The 20,439-nt window shown below is 38.9% G+C and overlaps 2 protein-coding genes across 2 annotated transcripts; one reads left to right on the top strand and one right to left on the bottom strand.

Moving 5' to 3' along the window:
- Positions 1–9: 9 nt before the first annotated feature.
- LOC139140752 (zinc finger CCHC domain-containing protein 17-like) lies at positions 10–8,764 on the top strand. Its single transcript, XM_070710148.1, has 7 exons — positions 10–173; positions 2,129–2,186; positions 2,644–2,744; positions 3,187–3,275; positions 4,469–4,569; positions 6,005–6,141; positions 6,617–8,764. The coding sequence occupies exons 1-7, from the start codon at positions 102–104 to the stop codon at positions 7,391–7,393; spliced, it is 1,335 nt and encodes a 444-aa protein (XP_070566249.1). The 5' UTR covers positions 10–101; the 3' UTR covers positions 7,394–8,764.
- Positions 8,765–11,902: 3,138 nt separating this feature from the next.
- On the bottom strand, positions 11,903–18,766 carry LOC139140754 (uncharacterized). Its single transcript, XM_070710149.1, has 6 exons — positions 18,554–18,766; positions 16,547–16,786; positions 15,854–15,938; positions 14,772–15,318; positions 13,079–13,151; positions 11,903–12,528 (listed from the first exon to the last, which is right to left on the bottom strand). The coding sequence occupies exons 1-6, from the start codon at positions 18,653–18,655 to the stop codon at positions 12,328–12,330; spliced, it is 1,248 nt and encodes a 415-aa protein (XP_070566250.1). The 5' UTR covers positions 18,656–18,766; the 3' UTR covers positions 11,903–12,327.
- Between the last annotated feature and the right edge of the window lie 1,673 nt (positions 18,767–20,439).

Genomic DNA, 20,439 nt, shown 5'->3' with positions numbered 1-20,439 from the left:
GTGTTCCGTGGACAGCTCGACAGTTACTGTTGCAGTGTGTGCTGTTAATAGTCTTCGTGCTGACTGCAATGTGTCAATCGTGCTGCATCTAGCTCACTATCATGACTGAAAGTAGTAGGCAACGGTTGGAACGTGACGCTTTACCTGAGTTGCATGGTATATTTTTGGGAGAGGTGAGAGATGCATACGTTATCGAGATTGGGTATGATGGGGCCACATACAAAATTTCAACACTGTACGAAACCGAATGCCAGGGAATTTCTAAGTATTGGTAGCACTTGGTTTACAGTAAAATACAGCAGTCCAGTGGGAACTTTAATGGACGGTACTTATTCATGTTAATGTAATTTATCCGTCTTTGTGCAAATGCTCTAAAAGTTCACTCAATTAATTTAATAATTTCATGAAAATTTCAAAATAAATTTCAGTCCATTGCAGCCAGCTGACCAATGTTCCAAGTCAAGCCTCCTCAATGACGGAGTCTGGGATCGGTACCTATCAGGAGTTTCTTTGCGAAAGGGAAAATGTAGATTCATGCCCGTTAATACACATTTGTGGAGCGACCGTAATGCTGGAGATGAAGACTAGTTCAGTTCAGTTCAGTTCAGTTCAGTTCGTTCAGTCCAGTTAGGGAACTATCCCATCAGTCTTGAGCAGGTACACGGAAGTGTATGTCTATACCGCTTGAAGGTGTTTACATCTTTGGATAAAATGACTTCATCAGGCAAAGTATTCCATTCATTGGCGACACGAAGTGGAAATGAATATATACGAATGTCAAGTCTGGCTGTTATCTGTAACTTGGGCTGTGACCTCTAGTAGCTTTATAAATTCATTTGTGTAAATTCACAGAGCAGCTGTCAATGGCATATTGAATTTTGTATACTTGCAGAATATCTCCTGTAACTCTGCGTGTTTCCAAGGTAGTAAGCTCCAGTATTGCTAGTCTGTTGGAATATGATTTGCCTTTACATTCCTCAATGATTTTTAGTAACTCTCCCCTGGGCCTTCTCTAGTGCAATAATGTCTTTTTGAAACCATGGTGACCAAGCCTGAGATGCATATTCAAGATGAGATCTGACAAACTGCTTGTACAGCCGAAGGATAATGTCCGATGAATGATAGTGAAATGTCCTATGTATAATTCTGTTTGCTTTCTTGATTGCTGACGAGCACTGATGACTTGGTTTCAAACTATGGTGTACAATTACTCCCACGTCCTTTTTCTCTTCCACTTCAGTAAGCACTGTTCTGTTCATAGTATACTACCATTTGGGGTTTTTTGGTCCAATGTGAAGTATTTTACATTTGTTTTCATAAATTTCATTAGCCACTTGTCAGTCCAACTAGCGAGCTGATCCAAGTCACACTGTAAGAAGGCATGATCACTATTGGAATCAGGATCTTAGAGTTTCCTGTAGACTTCAGTGTCATGGCAAATTTCTTAACCGTAGCTTGCATATTTAGATCAATGTCGTTGATAAAATCTTGGGAGAAAGATGATTAAAAAAAAAATGGACCCAAAACTGATCCTTGAGGCGAACCACTTATAACAGGTTCCCATGACGAGCAATTTTTCCATACACCACTACACTACAAGCCATATAGTCAATAATTCAAGTGTAGACTGCCTATGATTCAAGATGATGGTCTGTATTTGCAAAAAACTTTACGAAAGATAGTTTGACTTTAACTTAGGTAGTTCACGCCTCGAAATTGATAGACTTAAAACTTATACTCAAAATTATCGTAGGGAAACTTTAAGCTATTCTCTTTCAAAATCAAGAACAAAATCAGCGGCAGGGCCACGGAAAATCAGTACCACAGAAACAAATAACCTAATGTTTACCGGCATTTGAAATTCAAAATGGCCGCCGTCACTGTGGTAACTCAATGGGAAAAAATGAAGTTTTTGATTTTCTCAACGTTTACGCCAATGAAAACTTCATTTACACCATGTTTCAAAATGAGATCCAAAAAGTGAGGTAGACCAAAAAAGTATTGTAAATGTTTGATAGTCTGAATTTCTGTTCCTGAGACGCACTCTACCTAAATGTTGCCCTGGCCATGGAGGCAGGAAGCTTGCCCCCATGCCCTAGCTAACCACAGTCCCTCCACTTGCTTTCAGATTGCCTCAATTCAGAACTACGGAGCCTTTGTGAAAATACCAAACTGCCGAAAAAATGGTTTGTACTTTTCTCAATGCTAGATTTTAATTTGTTTCAGTCTACAGTGACCATGATTTTGGGCCTGCATTGGTGAGATAGAAATTTAGATGAAATTTATCGTGTATTGAGATTCAGTGTATTTAGTCAAACCTGGAATATTATTTGCTCACTGTTCATATACATTTTTGTAGGCCAATAATTTATATTCTTCCTTGCTCACGAACTGCAGAGCCTTTGTTTTGCATATGTTCGCCTTAATAATTCATATTGCAAGAATGAAGGCTGTTGTTTTATAAATACAATTGTAAATTAAATAAATAAATAAATTAATAAAGAAAACAAGCGGTAGACTGATTAATCCACTATTTCCACCGATTTAATCTGAATACGAAAATATGACGAAAATCTGCCTTTTGTATGATTTGTTATTACACTTACTGTAGACAAAAACCTTGCATTTGTATCATATTCCCAGGTTTGATTCACAAGACTCAGATTTCAAGCAGCCGAGTGAATGAAGTATCTGAAGTGTTAGAGGTCAAGGACAAAGTTTACTGCAAAGTGATATCACTTGGGGTAAGTCATACAGGAAAAAGCTTTGGAGGCTAGACGTGGCTTAGATCAGTCTCTCCACTGGTTGAGGGACTGTGCTTTGGTGACTGAAGTTGTACAGCAGAAAGGGCCCAACGTTTGCAGAACCCACCAGCTGTAGTACCAAAGGTCCACAAAATTTGTCCAGTTTGTAAAGGTTTTCTAACATGAATCGTGCACATTTGATATCGTGCAAAAATCAGTTTAATGCTCTTTTAGAGAAAATCTGAAGAGAACTGAAATTCTTCTGTAATGATATTCAAAACAGTCAAAGCAGAGCCACTGTACCAATTAACAAACGCACTCAAGCTGTTTATCTGTCACATGTATGATGTAGTGTTTTTCTTTTTGACTAATTTCAATAGATTAGTTTTGAAGTTTTATACCAACAAATATCAAACATTCCATGATTATCTGTTGTTTACAGGAAGAAGATGAACAGAAGATATCCCTGTCAATGAAATATGTGAACCAAGACACTGGCAAAGATTTGGATCCCAACCACGTACATCTGATGTAAGTAACTGTTTCCATGGCTACTGTTGATGTAAAGTAGCCATAGCTTTTTCCATAGTCATGGTTGATGTATGTACCATTTTCAAGGTTCGAACTGATAAAATCCATTCCCTCGATTTACACGTAGGTCATTAGTTGCCATTTTGTATTTACAAACACTAGTCATATTTATTGCTCTGTTTTTACCAGTATATTCATGCAATCTTTGATCAGGCACAAAGTAAAATTCACAATTAGATGCGTTTATTCAAAATTGTTTAGATTTTTTATGTGCAGTGTGAGTAGAAATCAGTATTTTTATCAAACCCACTTTAATTAAGACAATTTAAAATGTCAGTCATGAAGATTTTGTAAGATGGTTAGGGAATATGGCATTTTACATTTGATTGGTGGAATTTTGACAGAAGCTTCACCATCGGAAAGTGCCCCCATGTCTTTGAGAACATGGTAGTGGTAAGTGAGACTTCAGATTAACTGAATTAAATTTTTGATCGCAATATTGCAAAAAATATGAGTGTTGGTATAAAATTCAATGCTGAGATTTTAATTCTTACAGTCATTTTCCCTCAGTTTTGTCACAGTAGCTGGTAAAGAGTGGTATATGTCTTTCATGGGTGGCATTCACCACTAAATAACATGTACATTTGTTTCAGTGTTTTTGATAACACTCACACAGTAGCTATAAAGACAAGTCAGTGCCGCTGAAGGGTGATTTGAAAAGTAGACAAGGAATCCTAGGATACACAGAAGAGAAATAATGAGGAAATAAGCACACAAAAGAACATTTGACAGTCGTCTATGTGTGGTGAAGGAGGGCTTGCACTGCACTCTTTTCAATTATGTATCTTTTTACCCTTTCATCAGCATGGTTTTGGCCAAACCCATTGTTGTCAATGGTGAGTGTAGGATTATTCACAGGGAATTAGGGATGAACGGGCTAAACCCCTTCATCCCATTTGCCTGTGAATAGGATGTACCAAGGCATGAGGCTTGAAAGGTTAATTCTTTCACAATATTAACCTTTCACCCCCCCCCACCCCCCCCCCCCCCCCCCCCACCCCCCCCCCCCCCCCCCCCCCCCCCCCACCCCAATGACTTGTTCCGAAGTTATTGTTATCAATGGTTAGTATGGACTTGTGTACAGGAAATCAGGGGATGAACAGATTAATAAGTGTGTTCTTTTATCCTTCAAGGCAAGATGAAAAGAGGAGAAAACAAGGAAAGACTTACATTCCTGAAAAGATTGAACTCGGTGCCGTATTTAATACAGTGTGTAAGAAGTGTGGATGCAGAGGTAATTATTATCAGATATCATTCAGAGTTTGAATTCATAACACAGGTCTGTCATCATTTCAATGAATCAATGTGACCAGATTGTAGTTTAATATCTAGCAAGTACAATGACATTAATTGACACAATCAGAGAAGTGAAAACTTATCAGAAGGTAGATGATGTAATGTTATGACTGAAGTGATGTTTCAGTGGTAGGATCTAGTGTTGTTCCCATAGCAATGGTTACTATGACAATGGTAACTGTTCTCTAGGTCACAAGTCACGAAATTGACCAATAATTACTTTAATTGGGCATCAGTTATTTTACAGTTAGTGCCATTATTCTTCGGTGGGGCAAGTTGGTAATTACCTACCAATTTAGCTAGGGATATTGCAATATACCAAGGGAACTTCCTAAGCCAAACTCTGTTTTCCTATCTGGAGCAGCAAGATGAAATCTAAACAAACACAGCGGGTAACAAATTTTACAGCCACCAATGGTGATCTGATACCAGGATGAACCAAAATGTACCCCACTGTCCGCTTTATGTTTCAGTAATTTAGCTGGTCAGAAGGAACTTTGGTAGTGATTTTGTATGTGTGGCTCAGTTCATTGTGTATTATGTTGAACACTGTTCTGATTGCCCGCTGGTCTTTTACAGTACAAATATTCTAAAAAAAGTATTTTGTCAATATTTTACTGGCTGCTATCATAGGTTTCTTCACCCACAAAAAATTAAGCAACTAGTTGTGCAGGTCATGTCAAACTTTTTGATTGTGGCCTTCCAGGATGTTTTGGGCAATGGTACTGAGAATGAGATGGGCTATGACATGCTGAAGTGCCATCTGTGGTGTATTTATTCTCTGAGCGATATTTATCATAGTGTCAACTTCATGTAGCTTTGTACAATTTTGTCATCTTGTCTAAAATTTCGATGGAGCTTTCAAGGCAGACTGTAAAGTTGACTTTTATGAGTCGCTGAGTGCTTTTGAATTAGACTCCTGTGAACCACACAGTAAAGACCGGCTTTTGAAAGACATGGGGTGATCTCAAACTTTTCACAAAATACCATGTTCTGTAATTATGTTACTTCATACAGCTTTTTCAAACCTAGTTATGTGTAATATTTATCAAAAAGAAGAAAGGCACGATATGATCTCTTAAGATTGTGTTTTATTCCTTGCAGTTTTCATTCCCCAATCCAGTCCCCTTTTAACAAACCTACTTGAAAATGGTTTATCCCAGTTATCAGATCCCCATTGCTGGCTGTAAAATCTCATTACCCGCTGTGTTTGTTTAGATCTCATCTTGCCGCTCCAGATAGGAAAACAGAGTTTGGCTTAGGAAGTTCCCTTGGTATATTGCAATATCCCTAGCTAAATTGGTAGGTAATTACCAACTTGCCCCACCGAAGAATAATGGCACTGACTGTAAAATAATTTTTTTCTTGGCAAGGACACTTGGCACAAGACTGTTTCAAGTCTCCTGATGGGAAAAGTTATGAACTGCTACCGGAAGATGACAGCTTTCTGATGGGACTTACACATCAACAGACTTCACCTGACAAAGAAAAACACAAAAAGAAACACACGGTAAAATAATTAAAACAATGTTCTACAACATGTTGAATGCTATCATTATACTGGTATCCTAATTTCTGTTGTGTTTTAATTTTTTGCTACTGAAAGACTTTGAAACATAAAATTTGTTCCTGATCTTATTCTTGTACAGTCAGAACTTGAGTGAAACAGCCTCAGACTTGAGTAAAATTTTCTTGGCATACTGCCCGGTTGACACAGTCATACAAAAGTGTGAATTTACATGATTTCATGGTAGCTCTCTCATGCTGCAGACTTTAGATAGTCTCTCATTGCATTTTTGGTTTGTGAAGAATAGTGTTGACGCATGTCACAGTGTTTTGCAAGTTCTAAAGGAGATTGGTCAGCCAGCCATCTCAACTTTTTAAAGCTTGTAACCAGATCAGCTAAATGCAGGCCAAAACAGCAAAAGTACCTGGACACCCGTATCTTCATTCCATCATGTTTTCATGTCATGTTAACTTCACAGGAGAAGAAACACAAGAAGAAGAAGAAGAAGAAACATAAAGAAAGACAGGAGTCAAGCTCTAGTGACTCGGAATCAGAACCGGAAAAAAAGAAGAAAAAGAAATCAAAAAGAACAACGGATGAATCAGATAGAAGAAGTGATGAAAAACTGAAAGTGAAAAAACAAAAAACAGATTTTGATGATGGGAAGATGAAAGATATTGAAAGAAGAGGACAGCGTCACAGCAGTGATGATAGATACAGCACTGGTGATGGAGACAGCAGTGATGAGGAGTACAGGTCACATGACAGATACATAACTAGTGATAGAAGCAGATCAGATGATAGGAACAGATCAGATACAGGAAATAGATCACATGACAGACGTAGATCAGATGAAAACCGTAGACGGGATAGACACCATTTGGAGGATAGCAGCAGATCTGATGATAGAGACAGAAGATCTAATGATCGACGCAGATCAGATGATGGACACAGATTTGATGATAGACACAGATCAGATCAAAGAAACAGATCAGATGACAGACAGAGATATGATAGACACCAATCTGACGATAAACACAGATATGACGACAGACTCAGATCTGATGATAGACACAGATCAGATGATGGACACAGATCTGACGATAGACACAGATCTGACGATAGACACAGATCAGATGATAGACACAGATCTGACGATAGACACAGATCAGACGACAGACACAGATCTGATGATAGACACAGATCTGATGACAGACGCAGATCTGATCATAGACGCAGATCCGATAATAGATAACCGATATGATGACAAAACAAGAAAATCCTAAGATAAACCAATCACATGTCAAGAGATGTGGACGTGGTTAGAAAGAAAGACAACACTGTTACACTGGGGTCATGAACTCCCTGCAATTTGGAAAACACTTCAAGATCATGTCAATGGTGCATTCTGGGAAATGTGGTTACATCCACCTCACTCGCCAATTTTAATGAAACATTACAGTGCCTGTTTGTACTGTATTCATGCAAACAGTATTAGTGTTCTATATTTCTGCAGCAGTGCATGTGTACTACATACACGCAGCAGTGCCACAGTACTATATTCATGCAAAGTACAAGTGTACTCACGCAACTGTATCCTCTCTAATCAGAGGTGGCCCATGAGGTAAGGCTTAACACAGGATTGCCACATCTTGCCACAAAATCAGGTGATTTTTAACCCACTTTCAAAAAGAAGCAAGACTGAGAGGGTATGATCATTCAACATACATGATTACTGTGCTCGTTGATGAAATTAAAGAATAATGCAGCAAATTGATGTTTCACAAAGTACGCGTGATGCTTTGACAAGATTTGTTTTTTCTAATGTTGCCGAATCAAAATGTTTTTTTGTGAAAGCTGTAATGGTTTGGTTTTATGAAAGTTCTCATTCCTTTGATCCTAGTACAGCCAAAATAAGGAGGGTCTGGGTTCATAGTGGTGACAGATGACCTAAGGCAGGAAAAAGGATATACTTGAATACTAATCAATATCATTGAACCGAACTGACCTGACCTGATATGACCTCTGAGTGCTGACATCATTCATGCACCGGTGTCGAGCCAAATTACCTGTGGCAGTGGTGTAGAACACCTTTCTGTAGAGTGTTATAGCCATTCCTTGGAATGTGCTAACTGTGGTGGCTTCCATAGCTGTGCCATTGATGTTTAATTCTCTAGGTAGTAAAGTGAACTACTTGAGTACCAGCTGCACCCTGTCATTTCAAGTTTCCAAATCGTATATTTCTTCAAATCATGCGACTTTTAATTATGACAATTTCGCAAAAAAGTAATATGCTTTCCAACCTCTTTTTTTTGCACATTAAACTGCCTGTGCTGAGGACTTTCTTTATACTGCTAAATTTTGGATGTTATTATGTTTGTTTCATGCCAATTATGACCTCTTACCTAAGACTTGAAGATCCGCCTCATGAGGGCGCTCTACCCCACACATCCTCTCAAGGGCAGGAGTGCCTCTACTCCTATGATTGATCTGTCTACTTTTACCAGTAACACAATAGTTGTCATCTTACTTCCCTGCACTGTTATTATCTTACTTTGTCCAGTGTGAAAAGACATGCACATATACTTTAATGCTTTTTCAAATAAAAATTTCTCTCTTTCGCTTCTGAATGTTTATATACTTACATGCAAAGTGTACAGAAATTAGCTTTCCATATAGACCTTTTAAGGGATTGTTCAGAGTGTATTATCAACCAAAACCGCGCAAGAAATATACTCAGAAAGATGACTACACAAAATTTTGGAACTCTAGGTGCAATTTGCTCATTTTTATAGCTTTCCAAACAACAGTTATAAACAGAAATTGGCTAAAATGTCTTCCATTTCTGAAAAGTATGTTGAGTGTCCCTTTACACCATTCATCACTTCCATATGTCATCACCGATTACTGCTTGTGGAATGCCCTCATGAGATACTGCTTGTGGAATGCCCTCATGAGATACGTTCTCATTTCCAGCCCAGTACTGCGCAGCTGCAGTCATTACACTGACAAAACTCTGCTTCTCAGCTACTATTTGGCGGTATGCGGCAGCTTATCTTTGTGATCTTAACTGCATGCCGTACAGTGGTTGATGCAAGTATAGCAAATCTCAATATGCAATCATATGCTACTTGCTTTCTTTCTAAAAATATACCATTCAACTTAAGAACAGTTTATTGCAAGTGTAGTTCCAAAACTAAGCATCCATATTCAAGACCATTGATAGGCAATGAACCAAAGGGAATTTGTGAAAGTGTAGTATGTAGTCATCAAACTAATTATATTAAGATCAGAAATAGAGATAGTTACTTGTCCTCTGCCTGTTCTTTGTTATTCTTCCAAGCTATTGGTAGGAAGGCATATGCTATCTCTACATCTGATTTTAATCGGATTGGATAGTTTCAAGGGTCAAGTACAATGTGATATAAGTTTTATTGCCATGGAAATAAATACTAGTAACGCACTGTCTTTGGTAAAGATTGTTTTTATTACCTGGCTGGGCTCACCTGAAGGACAGTTGGCCACATCCTCCACATGTCAGAAATTAGCAGGGTTCCCAACAAAGAGATCTCAGTGGTGGACCACCTGTTATGTGAGCAATCTATTTTACGTTGTAATAACCACAAAAAAGTTACATTTTCACAACAAAGAAAAACGTAAGTTATGTGGGTTTACGTAAATTGGTCAACCCTCTTTTTTCCAAATTGCGGAGAACACTGCATTGGTTCTTGTCTGTGGGTGCTTTCAATAATGAATAAATACAAACAAAGCAGAGTATGAGCCAAGTATTCTTCAGTCTAGCTAAATTGATCTCTTGATGATGGCCGTTTAACCTTTTGAGTGCTGTAAATTTTCCCGCAAAATTTTAGTGCAAACTTTTAAAAATACCGTCAATGACGCTGTACCTTCTCTAATGTGTGGCCAGGTCAGGTAATTGGTTGTTGGCATGGAGTTGTTGGTAAATAGTTGATGTACGTAGGGGCATGAGGTGGGATATGGACCCAAAGAACCCAAAAGATGATTAAATACATCAATCAAACAATTCTAAGCTACAGTATAAACTGCCCAAAGATAGTTCAAAGTGTAAAAAGTTAAACAATTCAGAAATAAGAATTAACAGTCCAAATAGTAATGACGCACTTCCTTACTGACCTGAGTGCATGTGAAATACATAACCTGGCATCTGTAAATTAAATGTATACCAAGTGATCATTTCCAGTCACTTTTAACTGTTTTTAATGGATTTTCCAAAGAGTCCTGTGGAAATGATGAAAAACGCTTATCTGGTCTTGTGTTTGTATAACCTCATGGCTGATAATTGTCATAGTATTGAAAAAAAATTGAAAGTGAAGAAATTAATGTTTTTAATAGGCATATTTTCCTTGAAATACATGACCGTGTAAAGAATATATGCTAAAAGTGTTTAAGAGTAAATTTCTTTTCAAAAAATAATTTAATTTGTGACCAAAGGATTTTTATTCTTTGAGTTTACAAATTCAAACATTGCAATTTGTTCAATCATCTTGTGCAGTGCAAAATTTATAAAATGACTGAAAAACAAAAAAAATTGGCAGAATTACAGTCTTTGTGATGTAAAATTATGGGTTGACATCACGATAACTGTTAATCTGTTTGAAGTACTAATATACTATAATTTAAAAAAGAAAAATTCATGCAGAAACGGTAAAATATATTGTCAGCAATGTAATGCCTTTGCTGGATACCAAATATATAGAGCGAAATATCAGCCATGTTCAGCAAAATCCACACAACAGCATTGATCCTTTTCTAATTTGATTTGATTTGCTTATGTTATCCTTGTATGACAGTCAGTACAATATGGAACTTGAACACAACACAGTGAATAAGTATGCTGTAAATAAAATGGTGTGGCTGCATCCACATGCAGCAATAGGAGGGCCTTTGTCTCTCACCCCTCATTTCCAACCTGTCCCATCCCTGAAAAAATAGTTTGGTCTTATATTTATAATGTTAATAATTTCTGTATTTGTTAAAATGTGCGCATCTCAAAAACTTTTGATCATAAACATTTTCATTGTTTTTTATAGCTGACCAATCAGTTAACCTGTTTATTTTGAATATTTGCGCATTTTTCCTCAGTATTTGACATTTTCTGAATACCTTCTTAATATTCAGTTTGTCATTTTCTAAAAGTTTAAATGCTCCATTGTGTGGTCAAGCTTTCCACAAGCATCAAATGTGGTACTTCATATAGGAGGGTCTGCCTCTAGAGGGCGGGCATCATGAACACTCCTGTGTTTGTTGGTTAATTCCTCCACGTAAACTTCTGATTGTACTGTAAACATTGAACATGGCCGACGTCCGATTTTCCTGTCTAAAACTTTCACTCATTTTCGTTCATATGACTCTGAAACTCCAGGAAACGATTGGGAAGAAAGGGTTATCTTGAAATATTGAGGTACTCGCCGATATTTTGCAAAATTAAATTAGAAAAAATGCAAGGAAAATGCCGACAGGCTTACACAATGACAGTTTTCAGACTCGGAGGCAATTATGATCATCTCTGCAGATTATGCAACAGGCCAAGATCACGTGAGGCCATGAGGGAATATCCACACAACTCAGTACCAAACACTAGCGCTCACAGAGTGAGCAAACACAAAGTGAGTACCCCTAACGTCAGCTCAGTAGTCTGTAATAGATTGTAGTCAACTAAGAAACCTTGGAGAAAGGCTTAACACTGTGCTATGCCGCTAAGTCCCTTTTGATTTTTGTCATAGCTCAAATCGTTCTCCTACACCTCAACCTGAGCCATGAACACCCCCACCATTTTATGATATGACCCATCACAATGGCATGACGTCCACGGATCTTGACAGACGGAAGTCTTGACAGACGGAAGTTCTTGACAGCAGCATATTGGTTTTCAACTCTAATACCTTCTCTGTCTATAAATAGACACGAGAAGGTAAAAATCTTCATAATTCTTTTGTGATTTTTTTGACAATTTTGGACCAAATGGGTATCACTTTACATTGCTACCGTTTTTGATCAAAATTTTGGAAAAAATCTGAAAAAATTGTCTGGCTTCCATTCATAATGGCAGCAAAAATTGAATTTGGTGCTCAAAGGGTTAAGTTGGTTAACAACAACCATTTCAAACACTGTGATGTGAAATTACAAATGGAATCTGAGTTATCACCAAACTCATAACACTGTTGGTAACCATGGAAACCATTTCTGTTCAAAATGCTGTTGGGTTTGTTGCTCCAAGTCATTTGGTATATGGTTTCCATCAGTGAAGGAATCCTGATCAGAGTTGTTACCATAGAGACAGCACTTTGTTGAATGCAGAATGTTTTGTAGCAGCTTCTCAGGAAGATTGAGTTCTTCCAATTTGTCTGATACCTGAAAATAAATAAGTAAATGTTTACTGCAATGGTAGCTTGATTAAAACAAATAGTCAAATAACCTGTGCAAAAAAGTCAGAATGATTTAACGATCGATATTAAGCCATCATGGACAAAAATTTGTGATTTACGGGTATTGTCAACTTCATGTTATAATTGTTTGGTCCATCATGTCGAAATTACAAACTCATTATCACATACATGTGTTCAGAATTAGGTAAAAAGATGATGTTGAAATCGTTTCTCATGGCAGATTATTTCATAGTCCCTCGTTTGCTAAGCAGTATGGCCTTTTTTGTGCCCTGATTTTAAGCTTGATGCAGCCAAACTGGCAAAGCCAGGGATGTTTTGCCTTGGGCTGGCTTTAACTCACCTTTGAGGGCTTATCAGTGTAGGGCAGAGATTCAAAGCTGTGTTGCGAGGCAGGGTTGGGGAGTTTTCTCATGGTGACTTTCAGCTTTATTATAGTTGTTAGCTGTGGTTTTCTCTGGTGTAGAGTAACATCAGTTTTTCTCAGAATGAATTTGTCTTGATATGCTCATATTTACCTCTTTGCTCAGCTGTTTGTGTTTCACCTTTGAAAACGAGACCACAGTGTTTTGTATGTGAAAGAGCAGCAACCTATTGGGAGGAAAGAGAGAAAATGCAAGTTATGGTGTGACTGCATGTGATTTGTAGAGGGTACAGAGAGAGAGAGAGAGAGAGAGAGAGAGAGAAGAGTGAGAGAGAGAGCATCCACACGTTCCGTCTTTGAATCTGACAGACTTTAAGAATGGTTCTACTGAAGATAAAATCACAGATGCAATTATTTTAAAACAACCAAAGCCTTCAGCAGTAGATTCTGAAGGAACCTTAAAACTAACTAAACTTATTTACTGAAGCGTTTGCTTCATAGCTGCTCAACGCCTCTGAACTATAGATGAATAGGATACAGGCCGTATATAAATTATTTGACTGATTTATTGATTTATGGATCTCATAAATTCTTATTACTATTAGATATATACAGAACTCAATAAGATTGACAACACACATTATCCATGTCAATACTTGTGTAAAAGGTTGTGTATGTCTTACATCTTGCAAAATCATCACCTAGTGGTATTGTGCATGTGAATGAAGCTCGCACACAGAAAATTAATCGGCTCAGGTCTTGTACAAGAAGCTTCATATCAACTTTTTTATCTAGGGCTTGTGGTTGATATTGAGAATTAAGTTTGTAAGCCATGCTTTATCGTACCCCAGGAAGGTGGGTCTCATGAATTGTAAAGATTCATCAATAACAAAAAAACCTAGATGTACAATCTCTTTGTTGGATGCATATTAAAACTGGCCCCCACTGAGAGTATCCATTCTAGGATTACAATCACAACCTAAACTCTGAATATAGCGCTGTTCTTATGAAATACACACCTTGATTTAATGATATTTCTACAGGGCCTTATGTTCTTGAGGTTTCCCAGTGTGTGCATGTCAAACTTAAAGGCCTGTGTTGGCACCAGACTGTCTCATCAGAAAATTTACTCATCAGATTACAATTCAATGGAAAACAAAAGGCTATCACACCTTCATAACCCTCTTGCAGACTAGAACAAAGGTGATCCCAGGGATCCCTAAAAAGGCCTTTAGAGGCATTGCTCGTGATCCCTGGGATCGCCTGTAAGAGGATTACAGAGGTGTGATAGCTTTTGTTTTCAATTGAAATTGTAATCAGGTTGGTAAATTTTCTGATGAGACAATCTGGTGCCAAGACATGCCTTAAAGGGCATGTAGCTATAACTTTGATGATTTGCACTATTTTTTACTGTCAACTACAGTATTTGTTCTGCATTTGTTCCACTAGAAAAACGTTGAAATATACAGTATTCAGCTTGCTAACTAGACCTGTACACATATAGACTACATTGTTATTGCTGACAAGTGAATTCTCGTCTGAACTAGAATTCAAATGTAAATAACAACAGTGCATTTCATATGTAACGACACAGTGTTGAAAACTTAAATAGTTTGTGTTTCGGCATGCTTTGGGGAGTACAGAAAGAAGTTGCAATCAGCACACAACATAAATAGTGTGAACCAATCATCAAATGCGACAGCAACTGGCCCTTTAATAGCTAGCATTTGACTCAATACGGTAGTTGAGTTCTATCCATTGTCTTGTTGACACAGCTACAGGTATTATTCGCAACAAGATCTGAGGAGATTGGTGAACAGTGAATGCGTTCAAGATGGTTTCCTTACCTTGTCATCAACAGACATCCCACACAACAAAGCCTATCATGTACAGTGTCCTCCCTTTGTTCAGAAATCCAGAGTTCAAGTAAATCTTCTTGCAAGCACTCACTGGTCAGTCTCTCATTGTTGTCACTATTCACTTGGCCAGTGTCTGCATCATTGCAGCTGACAGTGCAAGTACCATGCTCCCCAGTTGAGTCATTTTGACCAGATGTTTTGGCATCAAAGTTCCCCTCGTGCTCTTTACAACCATTTGTGCGTGATGCTACAGGTACACGGGCGCACCTGGCAGGGCTTTCTGTGTCTTTCCTGTGGTATTGATGTTTTCCAAGATCCTTGGAATTACTTTTCATATTCTGTCCTACCGTGCGTGGAACACTAGCGCTCTGTTTAAAGTTCATCTTATCAAATGTGTCCGCAACCTGAGTCTCATCACTGTCGTTTCTCCATCCTTTCTGTCTGGCCAGCACAAAGTATGTATTTGCCAGTTTCATCCACAACACAGCATTGCTGGATTGTAAGCTGATTAATTGTTGCACAGCCTTTTGCTCCTCTGGTGATAATGAGAAATAAAGTGTCAATGTAAAAAAAATCAGTCTTCAAAAAAATGATATCTTTGAGTGTATGTGAGGTAAAGATTAATGTGCAAAGGCTTCTTAGAATCTGACACACAAATTTCTGTTACTGATTACTGGCAATGGTCAGCCCTCTTTCACCTCAGTGGTTTTTGTCTGATTCTTTTGTTTACAAAGGCAAAGTGGGCCTCTGTATGGTGGGAACTGGGTTAAGGAAATTAAATGGGCTGAATAAAGTGGAGTACATGATTATTCATATTATTTCTGGCTACAGACACACAGCCATTGGGTTCTATGAACTGAAGTTGTCAGCAAATTGTACTGATACAGCGGCCACATGCATGTGTGAGTATACAACAACTGAGGAAGCCCCATAACGGTGAATAAATACCACTTTTCTAACATTTCATATATTCAGAGTTCACCGGAATGCTGCATGAATCATGAACACTGCAACAAAACCAGAAAGACATATCACATTTGATATGGAGGTCCTTGATGTTAAACTCTTACCTAATGTTTTGCCTGCAGCATGATAAACCCACACTAGAAGATTGTAGGCCGATGTCTTTTGTTCAAGATAGTGAGACTCTTCAAACTGGCATATAAAAAAACACATCACAATCCATTATACACATGCAAGGTACACATTACACATTACACTTTGATTTATGGAAAGTTTGGACTTGGAAAGCAAGAGTAACAGTGCAAACTGAGTTACAATTAAAATGGCACCATTTTCTTGATAAATTTTAAGCTTCTCACGCCCATAAAAAATTAAGTTTTCCTACAGGTTTTAAGATGAGTCACCACAGCTTGTACACTAGTGAAGCCCAGTAACATTTTGAGAATCTAACAATCTGTCCCATCCGTTATAGTAGACTGAAAGATCCGTTGCTCAAGGGTGCTCCATTGAGAGGGGGAGCGTAGACAGCGCCCTCGAGTGACGGATCTTTTGATCTACCGTTATAGCTATCATAATATTTTTTTAACATATAAAGTAAAACCTGTCTAAACCGAACCCTTCAGGGACTGAGAAAATTGTTCAGTTTGGAGAGGTGTTCAGTTTATAGAGGTTATTTTAAAATTGAGTCCTATTGGAATGGGACTGAGAAAAGAGTTCAGTTTAGACAGGTTTCCAGTTAAGACAGGGTTCGGTTTAGACAGGTTTCCCTGTAGTACCACATTGAAGAGTCAAGACATTACCATTTCTTTTGCCAGTATCTCGGCTTCAATATGCCTGGCACAATTCATGTGACACCTTGCCAGTGACTCTTGCAGCATCCTCTTCAAGGCAATATTGCTAGGTGATAGACGCGCTCTTGCTTTCTCATAGTAGTGTATCGCTTCCTCAAACTTCTCTTGGTAGTAAAGCAAATCGCCTTGGTAAATATAATGCTGTACTTGTTCAGCGAGGTCTTCGTAGTCCACATCATCCTTGAACCACTGAATAGATCATAAAAAAGATGCAGTGATTACCATATTCAGAAAAACTCGGTACTGGTATGGTAGACACCTCATAATCTAATGAAGTAGTGTCAGTATTAAATTTAATTACCTATTACGCCTTCAATGTGTAAAGTCACACGTCATGCTGTGTCTGTCATAGGCGTAGTTATTGTTGATATACACATGGCTGATCTTAAGCTACATAATTTGATATCAGCTATTACTATATACACATGTGGTAATATTTCTATTTATGCCATTGAAAATGACCAGCGGCAATGCTCCATCTTTGGCTTGATCATGAATCTCTCGCTTCTTCTTCCATGGGCTTGATATTATTGCTACCCCTACTAAAATCAGGACTAGTTGCAGTAATGTAGCCAGCTATTGTGTGGAATTATGGTGTGGCAAAACTTGCTGCAAGCACCTTTCCATTATTTAGGGCCTGTGCACTGTATTCAGACCATGGAGACTACACAGCACTGTAGTAAACATCGTGTCAAGATGGGACCATTCTCGCGAGCCAGAGCAATAATTTCCGCTCCGCTGACCTACGCAACGGGTAGCGCTGAGCTGTTGCCGTAAAGAGGCGCGTGGTTTACGACGATGGATGGGACCTTCATGGCGATAATAATCTATGAGACAATGGAACTGACGCTAGCACATAAACCTAGCAGACAACACTGCACTATGCCACTATACCAGATAAAACTGAGCCGAGCCGGGTTCAAAGGGTTAATGGAACACAACATAAGATCTGCTGGAATGAAAGAAAGAGTGTGCATCCACTGCACCTTGCCTGTCTTACACACATACCGGTATATCCATTATGCTACACATATCTACTATAATTAGCACCTACGATGGTATATGCTAGCATGCCTATAGAACATAATGTACTGTCTGCTGGAATGAAGTATATATGCACAATGGCTGCACACTCATTCATACCTATACCTGCAGACTGTCAATGATGCTCACTTGCCTTGAAAAGAGTGGAGGAAACTGGCATGCAAAGTTTTGTGTGCTACCTTCTAAGGTATACAATGTAGTGCATTGTCTGCTACAGTGCCAGCTTCAGCCCCCGCTTCAGCCCTAGCTGTGGGGCCACTTTTACGATTTTAACCCCGCTAATGGGGTTAAAATCATAAAAGTCAAAATCAGCCCGTAAAAAGCAGAAATCCCGTCTGAAAACACCACAGCTATTGGCCTAGAATCCTATTCGTCCGCTTGCCTCCGTACCTCCGACCACAGTCCCTCTATAGAGGGACTGTGCTCCGACCCACTCCCACTCTAGGATTCTAGGCTACACAGCTATGGACCCACAGCTAGCTTCAGCCCTAGCCCTGTGTTCCCGGCGTTATACGGCCTCTCGATCTCACCACAGGCCGTATAACGCCGGGAACACACAGCATGTACGAAGGGCTGGCTTCAGCTGAGCGCCGGGAGATCATGTATCCTTGGACTCGGTAGGCTGGACAACCCCGGTCCAACACACAGTCACCTGTGGTCTATTCTGCTGTGCGTCTATATTATCCCCATAGACGTGTGTACATATGCCTGAGAAGAAGGCATATGTACACACGTCTATGGGGCGCATATATAGACGCACAGCGGAATAGACCACAGGTGACTGTGGCCCAATACCAATATAGAGGGACCAATGGACCATGCATTGCTGGAGATGGAGGTGCACAAACGGGACTAAAGTAAAGATAGCGCCACAGTGGTAGTGGCTAGTGGTACAGAAAAGATAGAAATTACCATTGGTTCGCAAATCTTGGCATTGTACGTTCTCGTAACGTTTGCCGATCGTGACTTTGTTTCACCGAACAAATCTTCGTCAAACTCTGCACCAAATTCCATAGTTTAACGTTTGCAGTGCTTCACTGCATGTGGGCAACACTGCACCAAGGCACTGTACGGTGTGTGTCGTACGTACGCGTTCGCCGGGCCGAGAGCAATTGTTTGTCGGTTGGTTGGTTGGTTCCTCGTTCGTGTCAGATGGAGGTCAACCGTAGTACATGTAGTAAGGGATGGACTATTCGATATCCAGTGGGCCTTGGAAGATTGACGGGAGAACATAATTTTTTTTCTTCTCCGCTTTGAATTGCATTCAACTTTCCCATCTGTGACAACTTTTTCTTACTTTCCCTCTCATGTCTCAGGGGAATCTACTGCCAATATTCCATGTACTCTGTCCAACTATAAATGAAGGGTCTTAGGTCGCAGTGCGCCGGAGCGCCCGCACACGACTGAATCTTTCAGTGTAACTAAATGCATGACCTGGCGAAAGCGGAGAAATGTACAGTTGCACAAACTTGACTTGTATACAGCTTCTGCGTCAAGAACTTAGAAAGAGCAAAGTGACAACTAGGTTGTAAAAGCATTTGAAACGAACCCCCTTAGGTTTTGAAAGACTGCAAAGAACATCATCACGATAGAGGCAGCCGGCAGAGGAATTGAGTGCATTGCAGTGAGGCAGGTCATCCAATGCCTGGGGAGGTCAGGTTGTCATTTTTGAGCGTTTTCAACGAGTTTTCATAAAGACTAAAAAATATAATATACACAAAATAATATCCTAGTCTTACCTTGTCAGCAGAGACAAGTGACTATCCCCATTGGATTTTTTTTCTGTTCAGAAGCCGCAGTTTTGATTGCAAACTGTTTTAGCATCGCTTTGTTAATGGCGGGAAATCGAAAATCATCTTCCGTATATGTATATGCAACAGAAGTGTTTGCGATTTCATGATTACCGAATTTTATGACCCTGACTTTGAGCCCATGAATCACACTGTGATACATATTCTCCGAGTGAAAGTCAGCGTGTGGCTATTAGTGTGGAATACAGCTTCTATTGGGAAATTAATAGATGTATCCCGTAACATGCTTTGAAAGACAAATTCATATTATAGATTTTAACCCTTTGACTCGTTTCAGTGCTGTGTTTTTCCCACCAAAATTTTAGTGCAACATTTTACCAAGTTTTATAAACTATTCTGTAATTCTTTTTGATAATTTTGGACCACATGAACACGACATTTCATTGACCACAGTTTTTTATCAAAATTTTGGCAAAAATCTGACAAAAATTGACAGAGGTATATTTTATTAAGGCAACAAAAATTGACTTTGGCGCTCAAAGGGTTAAAGGAGGTCTGGTTGATTGTAAATACTTGAGTTCTTGTCTAACCCTTGTCTAATTGCGTGGCAAATATTTGCTTAAAGTTGTTTGAAATTTAAAGAAAAAAAAAGATATATTGGAAACGGGTTGGGTGCAGAAACCTTCGTCTACAACACAAAAACTTTTGTCCACAAGTCATGATAATGAGCCTGATCCATGATTGGACTAAAGAGCAGCAGTGGACACAAGATATTCTGTGCAGGCCATGTGGACAAACTGAATAATTAACGAGCTGTCAGGAGTAAGGAAGAGAAACTGTAGAACGAAGTACAACAAATAAACACTATTACTAATCGTGTCAAATGGAAAAAAACTTTGTAAATGTAAGACGACAGGTAAAGTATGAGTAATCATAATGGGGCCTATTTAAAAGGTTTGCTCCAAAATGCAATGAAATCAGATGTTATTTGTATAGGGTAAATAGCTTTATCTTAAATTACCCTAATGCTGCACCATTGACTGTAGA

The sequence above is a fragment of the Ptychodera flava genome, chromosome 9 (assembly GCF_041260155.1).
Source record: "Ptychodera flava strain L36383 chromosome 9, AS_Pfla_20210202, whole genome shotgun sequence".
NCBI classification, from domain to species: Eukaryota; Metazoa; Hemichordata; class Enteropneusta; family Ptychoderidae; genus Ptychodera; species Ptychodera flava.
This window is presented reverse-complemented; position numbering and strand designations above follow the sequence as displayed.